Genomic DNA, 20,473 nt, shown 5'->3' with positions numbered 1-20,473 from the left:
TCACTCTGATCCCTGGTATGTGGTCTCCTTTCCTGTAGTTTCTGTCATGATGTTTGTGTCTCACTCTGATCCCTGGTATGTAGTCTCCTTTCCTGTAGTTTCTGTCATGATGTTTGTGTCTCACTCTGATCCCTGGTATGTAGTCTCCTGTCCTGTAGTTTCTGTCATAATGTTTGTGTCTCACTCTGATCCCTGGTATGTGGTCTCCTCTCCTGTAGTTTCTGTCATAATGTTTGTGTCTCACTCTGATCCCTGGTATGTGGTCTCCTGTCCTGTAGTTTCTGTCATAATGTTTGTGTCTCACTCTGATCCCTGGTATGTAGTCTGCTCTCCTGTAGTTTCTGTCATGATGTTTGTGTCTCACTCTGATCCATGGTATGTGGTCTCCTGTCCTGTAGTTTCTGTCATGATGTTTGTGTCTCACTCTGATCCCTGGTATGTAGTCTCCTCTCCTGTAGTTTCTGTCATAATGTTTGTGTCTCACTCTGATCCCTGGTATGTAGTCTCCTCTCCTGTAGTTTCTGTCATAATGTTTGTGTCTTACTCTGATCCCTGGTATGTGGTCTCCTGTCCTGTAGTTTCTGTCATGATGTTTGTGTCTCACTCTGATCCATGGTATGTGGTCTCCTGTCCTGTAGTTTCTGTCATGATGTTTGTGTCTCACTCTGATCCCTGGTATGCAGTCTCCTCTCCTGTAGTTTCTGTCATGATGTTTGTGTCTCACTCTGATCCATGGTATGTAGTCTCCTGTCCTGTAGTTTCTGTCATAATGTTTGTGTCTCACTCTGATCCCTGGTATGTAGTCTGCTCTCCTGTAGTTTCTGTCATGATGTTTGTGTCTCACTCTGATCCCTGGTATGTAGTCTCCTGTCCTGTAGTTTCTGTCATAATGTTTGTGTCTCACTCTGATCCCTGGTATGTGGTCTCCTGTCCTGTAGTTTCTGTCATGATGTTTGTGTCTCACTCTGATCCATGGTATGTAGTCTCCTGTCCTGTAGTTTCTGTCATGATGTTTGTGTCTCACTCTGATCCCTGGTTATGTGGTCTCCTCTCCTGTAGTTTCTGTCATAATGTTTGTGTCTCACTCTGATCCCTGGTATGTGGTCTCCTCTCCTGTAGTTTCTGTCATAATGTTTGTGTCTCACTCTGATCCCAGGTATGTGGTCTCCTCTCCTGTAGTTTCTGTCATGTTTGTGTCTCACTCTGATCCATGGTATGTAGTCTCCTGTCCTGTAGTTTCTGTCATGATGTTTGTGTCTCACTCTGATCCATGGTATGTAGTCTCCTGTCCTGTAGTTTCTGTCATAATGTTTGTGTCTCACTCTGATCCATGGTATGTAGTCTCCTGTCCTGTAGTTTCTGTCATAATGTTTGTGTCTCACTCTGATCCCTGGTATGTAGTCTGCTCTCCTGTAGTTTCTGTCATGTTTGTGTCTCACTCTGATCCCTGGTATGCAGTCTCCTCTCCTGTAGTTTCTGTCATAATGTTTGTGTCTCACTCTGATCCCTGGTATGTGGTCTCCTGTCCTGTAGTTTCTGTCATGATGTTTGTGTCTCACTCTGATCCCTGGTATGCAGTCTCCTGTCCTGTAGTTTCTGTCATAATGTTTGTGTCTCACTCTGATCCCTGGTATGTGGTCTCCTCTCCTGTAGTTTCTGTCATGTTTGTGTCTCACTCTGATCCCTGGTATGCAGTCTCCTGTCCTGTAGTTTCTGTCATAATGTTTGTGTCTCACTCTGATCCCTGGTATGTAGTCTCCTGTCCTGTAGTTTCTGTCATAATGTTTGTGTCTCACTCTGATCCCTGGTATGTAGTCTCCTGTCCTGTAGTTTCTGTCATAATGTTTGTGTCTCACTCTGATCCCTGGTATGTAGTCTGCTCTCCTGTAGTTTCTGTCATAATGTTTGTGTCTCACTCTGATCCCTGGTATGCAGTCTCCTCTCCTGTAGTTTCTGTCATAATGTTTGTGTCTCACTCTGATCCCTGGTATGTGGTCTCCTGTCCTGTAGTTTCTGTCATGATGTTTGTGTCTCACTCTGATCCCTGGTATGCAGTCTCCTGTCCTGTAGTTTCTGTCATAATGTTTGTGTCTCACTCTGATCCCTGGTATGTGGTCTCCTCTCCTGTAGTTTCTGTCATGTTTGTGTCTCACTCTGATCCCTGGTATGTGGTCTCCTGTCCTGTAGTTTCTGTCATAATGTTTGTGTCTCACTCTGATCCCTGGTATGCAGTCTCCTGTCCTGTAGTTTCTGTCATAATGTTTGTGTCTCACTCTGATCCCTGGTATGTAGTCTCCTGTCCTGTAGTTTCTGTCATAATGTTTGTGTCTCACTCTGATCCCTGGTATGTAGTCTGCTCTCCTGTAGTTTCTGTCATAATGTTTGTGTCTCACTCTGATCCCTGGTATGTAGTCTGCTCTCCTGTAGTTTCTGTCATAATGTTTGTGTCTCACTCTGATCCCTGGTATGTAGTCTCCTCTCCTGTAGTAGTCAGTGCTGGCTGAAGCTCTCTCCACAGACGTCCCCATGCCGTATTTGTTGTTCTCGCAGACGAAAATACACGGCAGCTTCCACAAGGCAGCCATGTTGAACGACTCGAAGATCTGGCCCTGATTGGATCAGAGAGAACCACCATTATCATGGAGTCACAAATTCAAACGAATAAACAAGAAAGGAACTCGGGGGGATACCAGCCAACATCTGAATGTCTTACACCAGGCAAAAACGTGTTGGTTGGTCAAATAATGAAAATGGCATGTGGCTTTTCTCAGAAGTTAATTTATTTCTTAGTTTGGAATAAAGTGTCTCACCTGGTTGGCTGCTCCGTCTCCGTACAGCGCGACACACAACTGGTTGTTGCCTTGGTACTTGCAGGCCAGAGCAATGCCTGCTCCTAAAGGAACCTGTAGGATTGACAGGTTAAGTTACATAAAAGAACCTGGAGGATTGACAGGTTAAGTTACATAAAAGAACCTGGAGGATTGACAGGTTAAAGGAAGGCTTTCCCGTGGGGAATATGAAGATATATTAAATCTCACGCGCCTAAGGAGTTTGAATCCGTTGAAATTTTTGAAATTGGTTGTTCACAGCCTGAGCTATCAACCAAAATCCACTCTGTGTGTGGGGGGGGGGGGGGGGGGGGTTTGGGCTGGTGGAGGGGAGGGGCGGGTGCGGGGACCCGAAATCCTACACTTCCCACAATGCACTGGGCTCGCGTGGCCTTCAAGTCCACGCCCACCCCTCAGGCATTTGGCTGATATCAAACTCCAGTAGGTGGCGGTAATGCACATGCTTGCCACCCGCCATAAAACTCAAAGAAGAAGAAGAAGAAGAAGAAGGCTTAGACATAAAAACATTAGTAGAACAAGAATAATTAAAAAAAAATTGCCTCCAAATTGCACCAAATTAAACGGTAGTATATATGTCGGGAGATGTCTTCATAAAAAAAAATTCATGCATTTTAAGGCATTTTCCTAGGAGTTACGCGCATCTGATGTAACTATTTCATGTAAAAAAATCAAAAATCAAAATCAATGCTCAGCGTTGATTTCGTAACTTCAACGCACCTTCTACTAGATGTAAAATTTGACGAGCTTTCCAATGCCGCCAGTCCCGTGTCTGTATGTGCTTCCCTTCCCGAGATATGGTTCTTTGCAAGGAGCTATGGGGAGCTAACAATAGCTAGCCTAGTCTATGCGGTGAAAAAAGATGGCTGCCTTTTGTTTTTCTTCAGGACCTCTGAAGGGGCGTGGAGGACCTCTAGAGGCGGAACCATGGCGGCACACCCCCACAACACTTGTAGTTCATAGGTGCTCGACTTTCGCAAGGCGGACTTGGCCCCTCTGACGTAAAACGCGCCGGCTGGGCCAAAAAATATGTGAGAGATGGTTGATAGCTCTGGCTGTGAACAACCAATTTCAAAAATTTCAACGGATTCGAAAACCTTAGGGGCGTGAGATTTTATATATATTCATATTCCCCACGGGAAAGCCGTCCTTTAAGTTACATAAAATAACCTGGAGGATTGACAGGTTAAGTTACATAAAAGCGCCAAGGGACTGCCAAAAAGTGGTAGAAAAAGGACAGAATTTGTGATAAACTGCAACCCATTTTGCTCCATGAAACCAAATCCAAAAGCCCAACAGAGCTCACTGGTTACTTCAAACAAGGCATGCTGCACCCATCACATGACAGTTGGCTCTTACATTGTTTCATACAGCCCTGTATATTGGGTTCCTCCCAGTTATCGCTAACTTTGGGATCAATAGCTATAGACAACGAAAAACAGCCATCACAGAACCAATTAATGGGAAACTCTTGAAGCTGACAAGTCATCACTCATGTCAATGCAAGTTTTGGATAAATACATGTACATATAGATGATGACTGATTTTTGGGACACAGCTAAAAACCCTGAAATTTGTGCTGGTGTGTCTGGGAAATTTCTGCAGTCCTAAGCTGGAACTATGGTAGATGTATGGACTGTCGCATGGAAATGAGAGACACGGAATCCTGACGAGAAAACGTTTGGTGCTTTTATAGTCCATGCAGATTTCTCCTCGGGGAAGTGACCGTTATTTTTGAAAACTCCACTTTGTCCGCCTAGTTAGAAAATGTGGGGTGTGCACGGACAGGCAAAAACTCTATATAACTGTATAATTCAAGCAACACAGTGTACATATACAGTGCGTGTTACCTTACCTGCAATACAGTGTGCATATACAGTGTGTGTTACCTTACCTGCAATACAGTGTGCATATACAGTGTGTGTTACCTTACAGTGTGCATATACAGTGTGTGTTACCTTACAGTGTGCATATACAGTGTGTGTTACCTTACCTGTGCTCCTACAATACAGTGTGCATATACAGTGTGTGTTACAGTGTGCATATACAGTGTGTGTTACAGTGTGCATATACAGTGTGTGTGTGTTACCTTACCTGTGCTCCTACAATGCAGTGTGCATATACAGTGTGTGTTACAGTGTGCATATACAGTGTGTGTTACCTTACCTGTGCTCCTACAATGCCGTTGCCCCCGTAGAAGTGTGGGGCATACATGTGCATAGAGCCTCCCTTGCCTTTGGCACAGCCCCCTTTACGACCTGAGAACAAATGGAGGAGAGACAGAACATTCAGATACACTCAGCGTGTGTGAGGAGGAGCAGAGAAGTTCATGCATAGGTCCAGCTTGTAGTTTGTGAAGCCGACTCACCCGTCAGCTCGGCCAGGATCTCCTTGACGCCGACACCGCGGGTGTAGGTGTAGCCGTGAGCGCGGTATGCCGTGATCACGTGATCCGACGGGTTGATGGCCGCCTCAATGCCCATGGCACACGCTTCCTGTAGGTGGAGACGCACACTGCTGCTTAGGCAACATAACAGTGTTTCAGTAATAACAATAATAGATTTATTTGCAAAGCTTCTTTCTATACATGGTTTGCAGCTCAAAGTCCTGGACATAAACACCTAACATCTATTTAAAACAAGGAAATGATATAGAAAAAAAAGGTAAAATAATAGAGAAGTAAAATAGTAATACAATAATAAGATTAAACTAAAGATAAAATAATAAACTTTGGAATGCCAGGTTAAATGACTTGGTTCAGAATGTGTTTTTTCGGAAGCCATCGTTTCTTTGGAGGCTTTTAACATAACGTTTTTTATGCTTATTTAAAGCAAATGTTCCATTTCATTAATTTTTATTCCACATGAGCATTTAGGTGTTTTAGAGTCACACTGCCAATTTTCAACCAGCTTTGTATCATTACAATGTCAGTAGTATAAGCAAATTAACAATGTTTACCGTCCCTCCATTTTGCCTGTAGGGGGAGCTCCCCATTCGCTTGCAGGCATACATGTAATGGACTCCACATCATTTTGAGTCAATTCTGCAAGTGAGTTCTCTGTACAGGCAACACAGAGGCATGGTAAACACTGTTCATTTGCATATACTGTACTACTGACATTGTAATGATACAAAGCTGGTTAAAAATGGGCAAAATCATCCTTTAAATGCCCTGCTCAGGGGTAACTTAACAGTTGAGGCGAGAGCACTTCTTCACCTCCTGACACTCAAGATGTTCCCAGTGAGTCCTGGATCCAAACTAGCGACTTTGATATCAAAGCCGACTACTCTAGTGTGTGTGATGTGATCCCACCTGTCCATCATAGAGGTGGCAGAAGCCCCTGATGATCTTCTGCTTGTAGAGCTGGTCGGCCTTGAGCTCCATGCGGCGGATGGTCTGCATGGTGCGGTAGTACTGCAGGCCCTGCTCCCGCGTCAGCTCCGCCCGCACCGGAGGCCCCTCCTCCAGATGGTGCACATCACATTTCTATTGGCCAAAAGACAGAGGGGAGATCTGGCTTAGAGATAGCCTTACGGACTTTGTTTTTCAAATCAAAACAAGTAAACATGTCGTCTGCCTCAGGCACAGCTTGGGCCGATCAGTAACAAGATGCATCGTCCCTCTAAGTTTTATCACAAGCCGGTGGTGTCTGAGGTATCTGACAGTCTGCTGACACCCTCAAGTCAGGGAAAAATTATAGTTTTAAAAATTATATTTCCTGTGCAATGAGGCTTGTGATTTCTTGTCTTCCGCTGTGATATTTACTTTCCCTGATTTTTACCTTGATGTCAAAGGTCGCCTGAGGGGTGAAGTCAGCAAAGGAGCGGGAAACCACGATTCTGCTTGCCTGGAGACGAGATAAAAACATTACATTACACACTCAAACACATACACGTCGTACTGGACTAGATTGCAACTAGAATCGTCACTGTGTTCCCTGATGTGGTCAGCGCAGCCTGCAGAGGGCGCCGCAGCTTAGTTACACATACCTCTTCAAAAACCCAACTGCAGTGCACACAGTGACGCAAGACCACAAGGAGTGCAGACAGTAGTACCCACAAGCACAGCATAGCTTTGACGCAGAAGTACAATTTCCCTTTTAGCCAGTAACAGAGTGGGAGATTACCACCAGCCAAATCTTCAGCTTGTCTACTTCACCAGTACGGGAGGCACCGATTGCAGACTTCTGGGCCGATACCAATGTTTAAAATAACAATTTGGCCGATAGCCGATATCGATATAAAGGAGTAACTTCTGTCACAGGGAAACTAAGAACTCTTCATTATAAACAAATAACCGAACTGTTTTAGGTAATTATGAAACAATCAAGCTTTAATATAACCTACTTTGACATGTAAAAATATTATTTTGTGAAAAATAACTGTATAACAGATAACAGAAGCTTGTTTCTTTGGAGGTTTTTAATGTGTTTTTGTAAGCTTTTAAAACAAATCCTCTATTTCAGCACTGCTCCGTTTCAGTGTTAATTTTGACAGCAAATTTTGATTTAGTTTTAGTCATATTTCAGTCATCTGAAATGTTTTATTTTAGTCTAGTTTTAGTTGATTACGGTAAATAATAGAATATATTTAGTAGCCAGGCAGAAATTATGTGACGCACTGATATAAATATGGCCACTGCAATCTGTGAATGCCATCCTTTTTGCCGATAGGCCAATTGCAGTCAACAATGCCAATATCGTCCAATACCGATATATGGCTGATATATCGGGGCATCCCTATTGACCACCAGTCACTAGTGTGCTGGTGAAATATTAAGTTAGTAAATACTAGTTGCTTAAATTAATGTATTTTACCAGCCACTGTAGCCTGTTGACCAAAAAGTCTCTCCTTGGTGTAGCAACACAGCTCAGTGATCACCTCGGCACTTATACAGTATTATAGAGTAACTTCTTCATGTTGCCCTGAAAATAGTAAAACGTGGCTGCTGAAAGGACAACTTCAGCTTTGGATACTCTTACATTGTTAGATATAATTTGTGATTGTGAATAAGCAATACAGCACCCAACACCAAAACGGACCCACAAATGCAAGATGCATCGCCAAGAGCTGTGTTTTAACGGTGTTAAAAGTGTTTTAGGAGTCCGATTCCTTCCTTCTTTACAGTTATAGGGTACCAGCAGCCCCAGTGGCCCAAAGACAGACAAGTCAATATTTGCCCCCTGGTTAGTGAGCACAGCAGACAGGCATGGACGAGGCTACACAAGCTCTTACTGGTGTGGCTAGCGGGACAGTCTGCGGGCTAACTATCTCTGCAGCAGAGGCTCTAGGACTGATTGGAGGTGGTTTAGGTGGTTGCCGCTGGGTCTTTGCCATGGCGGGCGCCGCCGGTGAGGTTAAAGTGACGTACTCTGACAGCTCAATCAGCAACTGAGGAACACAGGAGCCAACCAATCAGACCAGAGAAGCTCTACAGAGCCACAGTGAGAATCCAATGATGACAACAGCACAACAAGCAGCTAGATGGAGAATAAACACAAACAGATTCCTGGCTTCTAGAGGAGAGACACGCTCGGGGAACATGGAGACTAGTACCAGCCCAACAGTGTCGTAGTTGATTCCATATTTCAGGATTGGTACATCATTTTGAGGCATCAATACCTTCGCCTGGTTTGACTTTATTTGCGACACACCAAGACAGTGACCGAGTCTTTACTGGGGACTACAAATAGTCAAATTGGGGACTACTTTTCCAAAACCAATACTTTTGCCAGTCTGCTTTTGTTGGTTTGTTACATTGTTTTAGACAACTAGGAGGAAAGCTGTTACGTACTGACATCATTACTGATTTTAAGGCCAGCAAATGTGGCTTCAGTGCAGGGTGACAAACTACCACCAGCCTACAGTCACATGCTGACACACTGCAGCGGCTAGTAGCTAGCTACTGTACCAGCCACTTTGACAGGTGACCACCCACTGTCTGAGGTCCTAGTCTATTCTAAACATCTACTTAGCTAGTGAATCTGTTTATCAAAAGCTTGGTTTGCTGCCATGGAATGCCCCAAAACTATAGCCAAATGTTGTACCAATGTGAAATAAGTTCTAACCCTGGAAACCGGGGTCTGTGTTAGGGCTACCATATTAGTAGCCCCATAATGTGCCGCTGTTCTCCATTCCTCTGCGATCCACTCTGAATCAGCCTCACATCGTCCCATAAGGAAAACCGTCGACTCAAGTCGTTAAAATGCTCTCCTATCCGTCTCAGACGTCCGATCACAGATCCAAAGATTAATAATCTCCTTACAGAAACCAATAATATAGCCGGGGGTGTTAAAATGATATTCCTGCATGAAACAACCGTTTAAAAGCAGTCTTTCCACAGCCTGTGCCAAATTTACAGCAGGGCGTGTTTGATCTTACTATCATGGTGCACCGCTTGCACGTGGCGAGCAAACATTGCAGTCACATGGATATGACAGCATAGTGATCAAATCCAGCGCACCTGGGAAGCAAAACATGTCATGAAATACTCAAACTCCCAAAGTTCCTGTCGGCACTAACCTCGCGTCACCAGGCTCTTCTCGGCGAGAAAGAGCATGGCCTCCGTTTACAAACTGAATAAGAAATGGACGTACCGAACAAAGTTTTTGAACAAGTTCTTGGAGAAACATCGCAGATTCACAATATCACATATTTTAACACATTCACTGCCAGACGTTTTTTTTTTACTGTAGTTAGCTTCTGCCAGAGGGGTTTTTTGAGGATTCTGGCTCATCTTTCAAGACCCGAGGATTCTTTTCTGCTAAGATTTTGTGAACACACAATATCTCAAAAGAACTAATAGAATGTGTGCTTTCTCTGTCTAAAAGAGTTAGTTTGTAGAGTTAGTAGTTATGTAAGCATTAGCAGTTGAATACAGCATGGTTTCAGCGTCAGAAAAATTATTCAGAGATAAACGGCTTTTTGTGAAATTCGATAGAACAGTCACTTTAACCATTCATTTTTGGCATCAGTAAGACGTCAGACATCTAAACAATAGTTTTGAACAGTAATTTCCTCCATAACAGCAGGAAACCCCCCTCTGCTTCCAACTCCTCCCTCCGTGGGCGTTCTTCTTGGCTGCAGCGGCCGTCACAAGCTTGTCACCAGTCTCACTGCTTTGCTGCTGCTGCTGCCTGTCTGCGCGGCCGCTGTTTGAGGAAGTCTGGATGGACTCGCTCGCTTCTTGGAGTTTTGGTTGAGAGCTTTGATGAAGCTTTTGCGATTCTGGTCATATTTATGCTGCGTGTTTCAAAGTGTGTTCCACCTGTAATCTATTATGCAAATTTGCAATCCCGCATCGCCAGCAATCAGCGCGAAAACGAAAGCGTTTTCCCCCATCCATTTTCATGAGAATGGCTGCTTTTTGCTTGCCTTCCTCTAGTCAGGAGAGCACTGTCGCCACTTAGTGGGTCGGTGGAATGGGTTGTAAACGTTCGGTGGCTCCAATAATTATATAAGAGATGTAAAAGGGTTAGATGCACATCCCACGGTCAAAAAAAAAAAAATCATTTTTTTGACGTAGTAATACGTCAGTGGCAGTCAACCGTTGGATTTTTTTTGACGGAGTAATACGTCGTTGGCAGTGAACGTGTTAAGCCAATACAGAAGCTTTTTTTTTTTAATCGGGCTCTAGCTAACGTAACCTCACCAAGCTAACGGCAACAAAGATTTTTTTGGTGCACTTGTTTCCTGTTTCCTTGGTTTACGCATGGCCAAAAGCGGCGTAAAGCATGCCCAGACTAGTCGGCACTGGGACGCCTCTCCTCTCCTAAATTCGGCACAGGCTGTGGAAAGACTGCATTTAAACGGTTGTTTCACACAGGAATATCATTTTAACACCCCCGGCTAAATTACTGGCTTCCGTAAGGATATATTATTATATATTATATATTATTATATCTTCGGATCTGCGAATGGATGTCGGAGACGGGTAGGAGAGCGTTTTAACCACTTGAGTCACCCAAATTCCTTATGGGACGATGTGTGACGCTGATTCAGTGGATCACAGAGGAACGGAGAACAGCGGAACATTATGGGGCTACCATATTAGTAGCTTATGATATGACAAATTAATTCATGCAACATGGAGAAAAACAAAAACATCAGATTATTCAAGACAGATGCATGGATTGAAATGATAAAAGTAGTTTCTTCCATGTGCTCCTTGGAAACAAATGTAAATGATAGACAATAGAGTAGAATCAGGCCTACTGACATGATCTGCTTACCTCTGACACTGTTTGGGCCCCCTAGGGTACAGCCAAAGGGAAGGAGGGCAGGGGGGACAGAGAATGGGAATAAATAAACAGAGGTAGGTGTGTGTGTGTGACGTTGTGTAAGAGAGAGAAAAAGCAGGAGGGACAGAGTAAAAGCAAGCGAGTTTTGCTTGTCCAATATGGAGCCCACACTCACTTCAACATCAAATTCCACTTTTCAATTACTTCCAATGCCTTGTTTGGGGAAACTGGAGTTAGACGTGAATTAGTCATCATCAGAGGTGGAAAGCAAGTACACTTACACTTACTATTTCATTAAATGAAATGGAGAAGAAAAAAAAACAACTTACTGTAAAATTAAAATAAATAAGTAAAATTTTGGAGGTACAGGCACTTGAGTATTTCCATTTTGTGGGACCTCCTACTTTTCCTCCACTACAATTAAAGGGAAATATTGTACTTTTTATTCCACTACATTTAGGACGGATGGAGTTACTAGCTACTTTGTAGAACAAGGTTTTACATTAAAAAGATGAGCTCACAAAATATTATCCAATAGTATATGGAGTAGTAGTTCATCCTACAATATTAAAATACTTCTTGGAGGCTAATGCATCATTCACTTAAAAACTAGTCTTCAAAATGAGTACTTTTATTCATACTTCAAGACATTGTACTGCTAATACTTCTATACTTTTACTCAAGTAAAATTTTGACAGGAGTATACTTTCAATTAAGTATTTATTTCCAATATAAGTTATTGCTGCTTTCACTTCAGTAAATCAAGGATTTGAGTAGCTACTACATTTAACTTAATTTATTATTAATTAATTTATATAACACTGTTCAACACAGACGTCTGCTCTGTCAATGGACATTTGCGTTGTTTTGAAGTGTTGATGATTCTAGGATGGTCAGAGGTTTCAAACTTTGAAAGCATTTCAAGGCCTATGGGAACGATGTTGCTGCTGGCACCAAACAAAGACAGCATGCCTGCCCTGTGCACATGCTATACAGCTCAAAGACAGCATGCCTGCCCTGTGCACATGCTATACAGCTCAAAGACAGCATGCCTGCCCTGTGCACATGCTATACAGCTCAAAGACAGCATGCCTGCCCTGTGCACATGCTATACAGCTTGGCCAAGGAACATTCATGCGCAATTACATCACTGGTCCACAACTTAACTCAAATCAATTATCAATTACTGTCTAACTAAATAAATGCCTGCAAAACTTTACCGTTTTCTGATATACTACAGATGTTGTAATAATACAAAGCTGGTTGAAAATCGGCTTAAGCAGAGTAAAATCAGTTCTCTATAATAGCCCGTCCACATGGCACACCAATCAAACATTCTACAACAAACGCAGACAGACACAGATGTTTGTGTGTTTGGTGTGCCACAGCTGGCTTGTTTGGTCAAATTCCACATGTGCAATCCTTTTACACACACAGACAAGACAAAAGTGAGAGTAGAGACAGTCACAGGATCCAAGACCTATCAGATTTGATCAAAGCAACGCATTTAGCCAGACTCTTCACTCATGTTCCCACTCCAGCACCAGCCAATAAGCAGGCACAAAGAACATGCATCGATCGCGGCATGCAAACGGGGAAGGTAGCGACGAGCAACGTTATAGCTCGCCTACAAGGTCAGCATCATCAATAGCAAGCTAGCTAACGGTTAGCATCACCCAAGTTGAGATCAGAAACACCTCAGACATTCCCACGCAACTCACCACATTCTTTCCAGTGACCCTACACAACGCGTTAGAAATCATCGTTAACATATTTTGCATGCTACTGAACACAGACGACCTGAAACTAAAGGGATTAACGCGTTAAGGCTAAACGCTAAGCACACCACACACTACTGACTGTCTGAACTGCTACTTCCGTGTTTAGTGTCCGTCGGGAAAACGAACCCGCGGATTCGTAGCTAGATGGTTCCGCACCCAGACCAAGTCGTTCGAGACTAGCATGCAGTAATCAGCGTGACATCACAACAACAAATCACCCGGAACCGCGGAAGTGAACTAGTATGAATCAATAATCCAAAAAGGTTCAGAGTGTCTATAATTTACTTATAGAAGAAAACGTAACGATCTGAACTAGTATGAGTTGTGCCAAACAAACTTTAATATCTCAAAAACTATACATGACATCGCTTATATTTTGACATTCTGGGTGAGGGCACAAATAGCACAAGAGTTTGATGTATAATATATGCATGTCGTGATGAAGCTGTGTGAACTGTTGGTAGTTTTTTAAATGTATACCGTACAGCTGGGGCTAGAGATATTTATGTCAATGGGCTAGACTGAGCACTCAAAGCTAGCTCCATAGGGTCCCACTCCCCACTGCAGTTTCCACCCAGAAACGCGGGTTTGTTTAGCAAAATGCTGCTCGGCTGCTCCCTCGTTACATATTTATATCTAATTTATATCTATGCATCTCCTTCGCTGGAAGCTTGCTGACGTGGTCAAATACTATTATGTTTTATCTACACTGCATTTCCGTGTATGGGTTGATTTTGAATAAAAATTAAAAAAAGAAAAACTTCGCGCAACATGGCGACCATGATGTATGCAAACGTTCTTGAAAGGAGTAGCAGTAGCTAATTATTTCCCGGTTATTTCCTTTCAGAAGTTTAATTTACAAACAGAAGACGCGTATGTGCGCATTGTGCGGATGATATCACGAATAAACTGGACCCGGCTGGGCTCCGTTTAACAGAGGAAGAAGAAGCTCTTCTTATGGACTCAGATGAATGGTTTAGCTGTGAAGCTAACGTTAGCTGTGAAGCTATTGGAGCTTTCCTCCTATTTTTCATCCCAAAATAGGAGGATTTATGAGTCTGCCCTGATATGTCACCCTTTTCACTCTCCATGTCTTTGCATCCCTGAGCTTTGAAGGATAACGTTTGTCAGTAGTAAATGGTGCAGGAGGAAAAGTTGCTGCCTGTCACTGTGTGAAAATGAAAATGTCTAAAGTCCAGAAGCTGAGAGCGGTGGTGAAGCAGCGCCTAACTGCGGCTGTTGAAGAGATATTTGGGCTGTTTGAAAGAACGATAACAGAGTACGAGGAGGAAGCTGCTCGTTCAAAACAGGTGGAAATCGATCGACAACGAAAGCTGCTGGACGCTGTGCGGTTACACAGAGAAGCCTTGCCTCCTGACCTCCAGCAGCTGTTGGTTGAACAGGTTTCCCCTGAGCAGCAGGAGTGGAGCTCCAGTCTGGACCAGAATGACCCAGAGCCCCCACACATTAAAGAGGAACTCTGGACCAGTCAGGAGGGAGAGCAGCTTCAGGAGGACCCAGAGCCCACACACTTTGAAGAGGAACAGGAGGAACTCTGGACCAGTCAGGAGGGAGAGCAGCTTCAGGAGGACCCCGAGCCCCCACACATTAAAGAGGAACAGGAGGAACTCTGGATCAGTCAGGAGGGACAGCAGCTTCAAGGGCTGGATGAGGCTGACTGGAGGCTCACTCTCTACACTGTCCCTGTGAAGAGTGAAGATGATGATGAAGAGAAACCTCAGTCCTCACAGCTTCATCAAAGCCAAACAGAGGATAACAGAGAGGCAGAGCCTCTAGCCAGTAGCTCAACTGAACAGATGAAAACAGAAGCTGATGGAGAGGACTGTGGAGTATCAGAACCAGCCAGGAACTTAGATCCAGCTAGTCAGTTCCAACTAGCTAGTGATGGCAAGACTCCAGACTCTTGTGAACCTGAGACTGAAGACAGTGATGATGATTGGACAAAAACTAGTGAACCTCAGTCAGGTTTAGACTCACAGAAAAACAGTAAAGTTCTTGGGAAGAAACATAATTGCTCAGTCTGTGGTAAACATTTTGGTCTTAAAGGAAACTTGACAAGACACATGCTAGTCCACACAGGAGAGAAACCATTTAAATGCTCAGTCTGTGGTAAATGTTGTGGTCGTAAAGAAAACCTGAAGAAACACATGCTAGTCCACACAGGAGATAAACCATTTAAATGCTCAGTCTGTGGAAAAGGTTTTAGTCAAAATGAAAACTTGAAGACACACATGCTAGTCCACACAGGAGAGAAACAATTTAAATGCTCATTCTGTGGTAAAGGTTTTGCTCATAAATCAGCCTTGAACAGACACACGATAATCCACACAGGTGAGAAACAATTTAATTGCTCAGTCTGTGGAAAAGCTTTTAGTCAAAATGAAAACTTGAAGACACACATGATAGTCCACACAGGAGAGAAACAATTTAAATGCTCATTCTGCGGTAAAGGTTTTGCTCATAAACGAGCCTTGAACAGACACACGATAATCCACACAGGTGAGAAACAATTTAATTGCTCAGTCTGTGGTAAATGTTTTGGTCAAAAAGGAGACTTGAACAGACACATGAAAATCCACACAGGAGAGTAAACATTTAATTGCTATATGTGGTGGAGGGGGATTTGAGTGTTTATGTATGTATGTAATGTGGATGTATTTTTTGGCTGTGGCTCGAAGAGCCAGGGCCCTATAACTGCGGATGTCGTGGCAATGGGGATCAAATGTGACGATTGGTTGGGTTTAGGCATGGGGAGTGATGATTGGTTGAAATGGTGTATGCACGAATGCATCGGCCAGAGGGACATGAGGAGGAGTGATGATTGGTTGGGTTTAGGCATGGGGAGTGATGATTGGTTAGCCAGCTGTATCGCGCGGCACACATACACAAACACCAGGGTCCATAGAAGTCCTTAGTAGTGTATTTATATAGCCTACAGTCAATACTCTAGCTCTGTAAATATGGTACTTTAAGTTCTAATAATTTGTGACGAGTCAAAAGTAACCATGTAGATTCCCACTATGTGAGGTCAGTTTATCAAAATGACACCTGTATGGAAATCTGATTTTTGTTGTCGGAGGAGACATACATCAGAGCCTGCATGTCTCTGCTTGCGGGGGAAGTGGACAAGTAACTCGCTCTGCAGCAGCCATAGGCAGCAGCAGAGGGAGAAACAGAGCGACATGCAGGAGAGAAGTAGCGCTCAAAAGTGTGTTTTATAACGTTACCTCAGTAGAATCGATGTTTCCTTGCCACAAGTACGGCAATGTACACTTGAAACACAAGAAATCAGTCTAAACACGAAGTGCATGCGAAGTGCATGAAATACAGGTGCACAGCGAGTAGGTTGGTTAAACGCACTCCCCAGTATAAAGGCACGTTAACGTCCGGGCAGTGTAGCGGTAGATTCCCTGCCTACCAAAATGAGGGTCACAGGTTCGTATCCACATGTTACCTCCGGCTTGGTCGGGCGTCCATATAGGCACGATTGGCTGTGCCTGAGGGTGGGAAGCCGGATTGGGGGTATGTGTCCTGGTCGCTGCACTAGTGCCTCCTCTGGTCGGTCGGGGCGCCTGGTCGAGGTGGAGGGGAACTGGTGGGAATAGTGTGATCCTCCCACGTGCTATGTCCTACCAGTGAAGCTCCCCCTGTCAGGTGAAAAGAAGCGGCTGGCAACTGCGCATGGGTCGGAGGAAGCATGGTGCTAGTCTCGGCTCTCCCCAGATCGGCAGAGGGTGGAGCAGCGACCGGGGCAGCCAATTAGGCAGCTTGGGGATAAATTGGCCAAGTATAATTGGCAGAGAAAACGGGGGGAAATCTGAGCAATAAAAATAAAAGGCACATTAACCTGCTCCGCCAAGGGAGGTTAGCTCTCTTGGCATAGTGGTTTAGCACGTGCGTTTTTGGAAGCGAGAGGTCGGCGGATCGAATCCCGCTCCACCCCTGGGCAAGCCCTTAATATGGGTTGCTGCCAGTGTTGTCAACACAACGCAGGTTACATACTGTATGCAGCCACGGAGTTAACGTTAGCTAACTAACAAGGGTTAATGATTAAAAGTAGCCATTGCCCCAGATGGTCAGCGCAGCATCTGAGCTCATCTGAGTTTCACAGCGTTCAGCGTAAGGGGAGGATTTGTGATTTGGAGCTGCAGGCAAAGTCCTTATATTGTCCTCTGATTCCAATTAACTGCCACCACTTATCTGACTGAAACCAAGCAGCATGCTCCATTTCACCACTGAACATTTGACTGTTTCTTACATTCAGATGTTTTTTGCACTGTGAGGAAAATCTTTACTTGTCTGTCTGCCTGCCTGCCTGCCTTGTCTGACTGATTTTTATTTGGCAATTTATTTTATTTTTATTTATTCTTTATTTTCTCAGTGTTCATTTCTAGAATTAGTTGACAATGTATAATAATGTTAAATATTCTTCAATAAAGTTATTTGTTTAAGGGTGTATTGTATTCACACCTGTCTCGTTTAGAGCAGTTGTTCCATAACAGGGAGCGTTTTCCCCCTCGGTTTGTGAACACACATCCTTATCTTTTTTTTTTTAATCATCCCGGGAGGCTATTACCACAGTCTCCTGGCCAATCCAGGAGGTTTGGAAATCCTATTTAAACCGTTTGATTTGTGGCCGTGTGAACGCAAACTAACCAATGCAATGCAACAATTGTAGCCCCTGAATCGGAACAAAGCAAACGAGCTACAGGTGTGAAAACAGCCTTAAGGCCCAATTATACTCGATGTTAGAGACGGAGATGGACAGAGCCTTCCGTCATCTGAAAGCTTATGGATACGCATGAAACGGAGCAAAACCACATACACACTCATGCATTTGACAGCTACCCTACTGCCCACTGGTGAATGTATTGCTTAACATGATACAAACGTGAAAGACGCATGGAAGTATGTGGGCAGTGATGATAATAACGTTTGAAACGGACGCATCTATTTACGTATGAAAATGGAGTATAAATGACCCATTAGAAAGCAGCCTTCTGAGGCTACCCCTGCATCATATCGGTGCAAAATTGATGTACAATCCACAGAAAAGGTCTATGTTATATATATATATATACCAAAATCTGCTTGCAATCCCACGCACAAGGCTCAGTCTCAACCATGGGAAATCGTGCATTTTGTGCACTGAGGCCACGCCTGTGGAATCTGCTCCCAGGATCCATCCAGGCCTCGGACTCCCTTGCTGCCTTCAAAAGCAGCCTAAAGACCCACCTTTTTCACGCTGCGTTCGACTAGGGCCTGTTTTTAATCCTCTATTTAAGTTTTTTTATTTTTATTGTGTGTGCTTGTACTTTCTCTTGTGAAGCACCTTGAGATGTCAGTTTTGATTTGAAAGTGTGCTATACAAATAAAATTCATTATTATTATTTTATTATTTTATTTTTATTCCAGCAACAACAACAAATCACTATATCGGCTGCCAGTGCCATATTGGTAATCTGTGAATTTCCCCCCTCCAAAATCGGTATCTGTCACAAAATTCCCATATCGGCCAGGCTCTGATATTTACCTACTTCTCCTTTTGTTAGGCTTTCCTTTACTATGGAATTGACTGTTTCATTTCCCACAATTACAGCATGTTTGCTTTCCCACACTCTGGATCCATAGAACCATCTGTAAAAATGTCCACATAAGATCCCATTACTTTAAGGTTATACTCTATCTTTGAGGAGATCACACTTTTGTCCTTTTCTTGTAAAAACTAAGATCAGTGTCCCACTCTTGCATTACCCAAAAGGGTACAGATTCCCAGCATGTAGGTTTTGCAATGCTTTCCTGATCCAACGCAGGGCTGTCAAGAGAGGATCTGCCAGTGACGGCTTGAGACTGGCTGTCACAGCTGTCAATCACCCCTTTTTATATCGTCAAATAACTACTTAAAACAAACTTATCATAAAAATGAACATACATTAGCATGATAAGAACTACCTAATTATATAAACCATATTTTGGGGAAACTTATTTGACCTGTAGCCTACTTTGATTATTTAGTTTGGCTCATGTATGTCCCATTAACTAACACGGCGGAGGTAAGACTTGTGGTTGCGAGCTATACTGGGACCAGCCACCAGGGGGGCGGTTGAGATGTTTTGGCTTCACTTTTGGAGAGCTCACATCCTGTCCATTATAGAGATCCAAAGTCCCTCCCCTTCCGCATTGGCACCAGCGTCTGAAAAAATATGAATGGTGGTGAACGGTGAGACAATTTTCTTTATTCTGTTTGAATTGTGCCATGAGGCAGTAGTTCTCTAACTTGTTCAAGTCAACGACCCCTAAACTGACACAAATTAGACCACGGACCCCATTTCACAAGATTTTGTTTCAGGGTCCCCCAGATAAGATTTTGTCTCAGGGTTCCCCATCTCTGATACAATTTTTGCTTTTGGATGTTTTATTACAGAAAGTGGATGAAACCAATGACCAAAATAGACAAATATTTTTGTCATTGTGTTACTTGGATGGTATTACAGTGAAAATAAATTATCCCCCTTTATGCTGGGGATCCCCTGGAACCCCGTTAAGGACATCTGGGGCTCCCCGGACCCCACTTTGAGAACCACTGCCATGAGGTAGCCTACACATATGATGTTTGTCAATTTAAAAGATAACATTGCAAGACAAGAAAGTTGTCGTTTGTAGTAAAACTGTTGCACTATAAGTTATAAATCAGACTACACACAACCAGTCACATAAGTGACGTCTCTCCAGCCAGGCCATGTGGTGATGTATATTGTGTGAGACGAGAGAGTTGATTGAGGGGTTTCACACAAAACTAAACTACACATTACAATTTAAGTTTTACCACAAACTGCGGCTTTCTAGACATGCACAGTTATCTTTTAAATTGAGGGACGATCACATGTACTTTATGGCCAATTCAAACGGGATCAAAAAATTATTGTCTTTTGCCGTTCACCACCACTCACATTTTTTCCAATGCTGGTGCATAGCTGAAGCAGTGTTTATGTAGGCTATCACAAAAGAAAACGCATTAAAAAAATTATCACAAAAATTGCTATCTGTGGTCAATTTTAGTCACTGTTCGAAACCGTCCCCTATTACAGAAACTATTAGGGTGGAAACTCTGGAGATGCGAAATTTGTAACTGCACTCTGTCAGGTCAAGTCATTGAGACACACATTACATTAAACACATGACCTAAATTGGCTGTTTTTAGTGATTTTCAATATAATAAATGCTTAAGAATAAGTGCACAGTATGTTTTCTATAATTTAATTCTAGTAATAAAATTAGGGGTTACAGCATGACCTTTTTCTTTTCTTTTCTTGCCCCCGGTAACAATCTGGTTTTCTCATGTGGCCCCCAAGGAAAAATAATTGCCCAGCCCTGTGGGCTCTAACCTGCGATGACAGCAGCAGCAGGGAGCCAATCTCCTCAGGTTTCTGGAACTTGATGTCATCAACAGCGACCAGGCGGAGGCGACATCCTCTGCAACATAGCACGGCGACATGTTGGATCCAGGGAACAAACGCACACTTTGAAGTGTCACAGCACTATTAACATTTTGTGAGATTCACCTACAGTATTTGCCATATTCCCA

General features: G+C 43.4%; 1 protein-coding gene across 2 annotated transcripts in view; it reads right to left on the bottom strand.

Moving 5' to 3' along the window:
• pdha1b (pyruvate dehydrogenase E1 subunit alpha 1b) overlaps nt 1–12,903 on the bottom strand; it is a 31,791-nt gene extending 18,888 nt beyond the window's left edge. For both annotated transcript variants that reach the window (XM_083660373.1, XM_083660374.1), the window contains exons 1-9: nt 12,808–12,903; nt 11,078–11,098; nt 8,082–8,237; nt 6,629–6,694; nt 6,160–6,333; nt 5,215–5,341; nt 5,013–5,104; nt 2,811–2,903; nt 2,454–2,609 (exon numbers count right to left, since the gene is read on the bottom strand). In XM_083660373.1, coding sequence (XP_083516499.1) covers nt 2,454–2,609; nt 2,811–2,903; nt 5,013–5,104; nt 5,215–5,341; nt 6,160–6,333; nt 6,629–6,694; nt 8,082–8,237; nt 11,078–11,098; nt 12,808–12,867 — 945 coding nt within the window. In that variant the 5' untranslated portion in view covers nt 12,868–12,903. The remainder of the gene's footprint in view (nt 1–2,453; nt 2,610–2,810; nt 2,904–5,012; nt 5,105–5,214; nt 5,342–6,159; nt 6,334–6,628; nt 6,695–8,081; nt 8,238–11,077; nt 11,099–12,807) is intronic.
• Nucleotides 12,904–20,473: the final 7,570 nt, after the last annotated feature.

This window comes from Poromitra crassiceps (genome assembly GCF_964638095.1).
Source record: "Poromitra crassiceps genome assembly, chromosome: 2".
NCBI classification, from domain to species: Eukaryota; Metazoa; Chordata; class Actinopteri; order Beryciformes; family Melamphaidae; genus Poromitra; species Poromitra crassiceps.
This window is presented reverse-complemented; position numbering and strand designations above follow the sequence as displayed.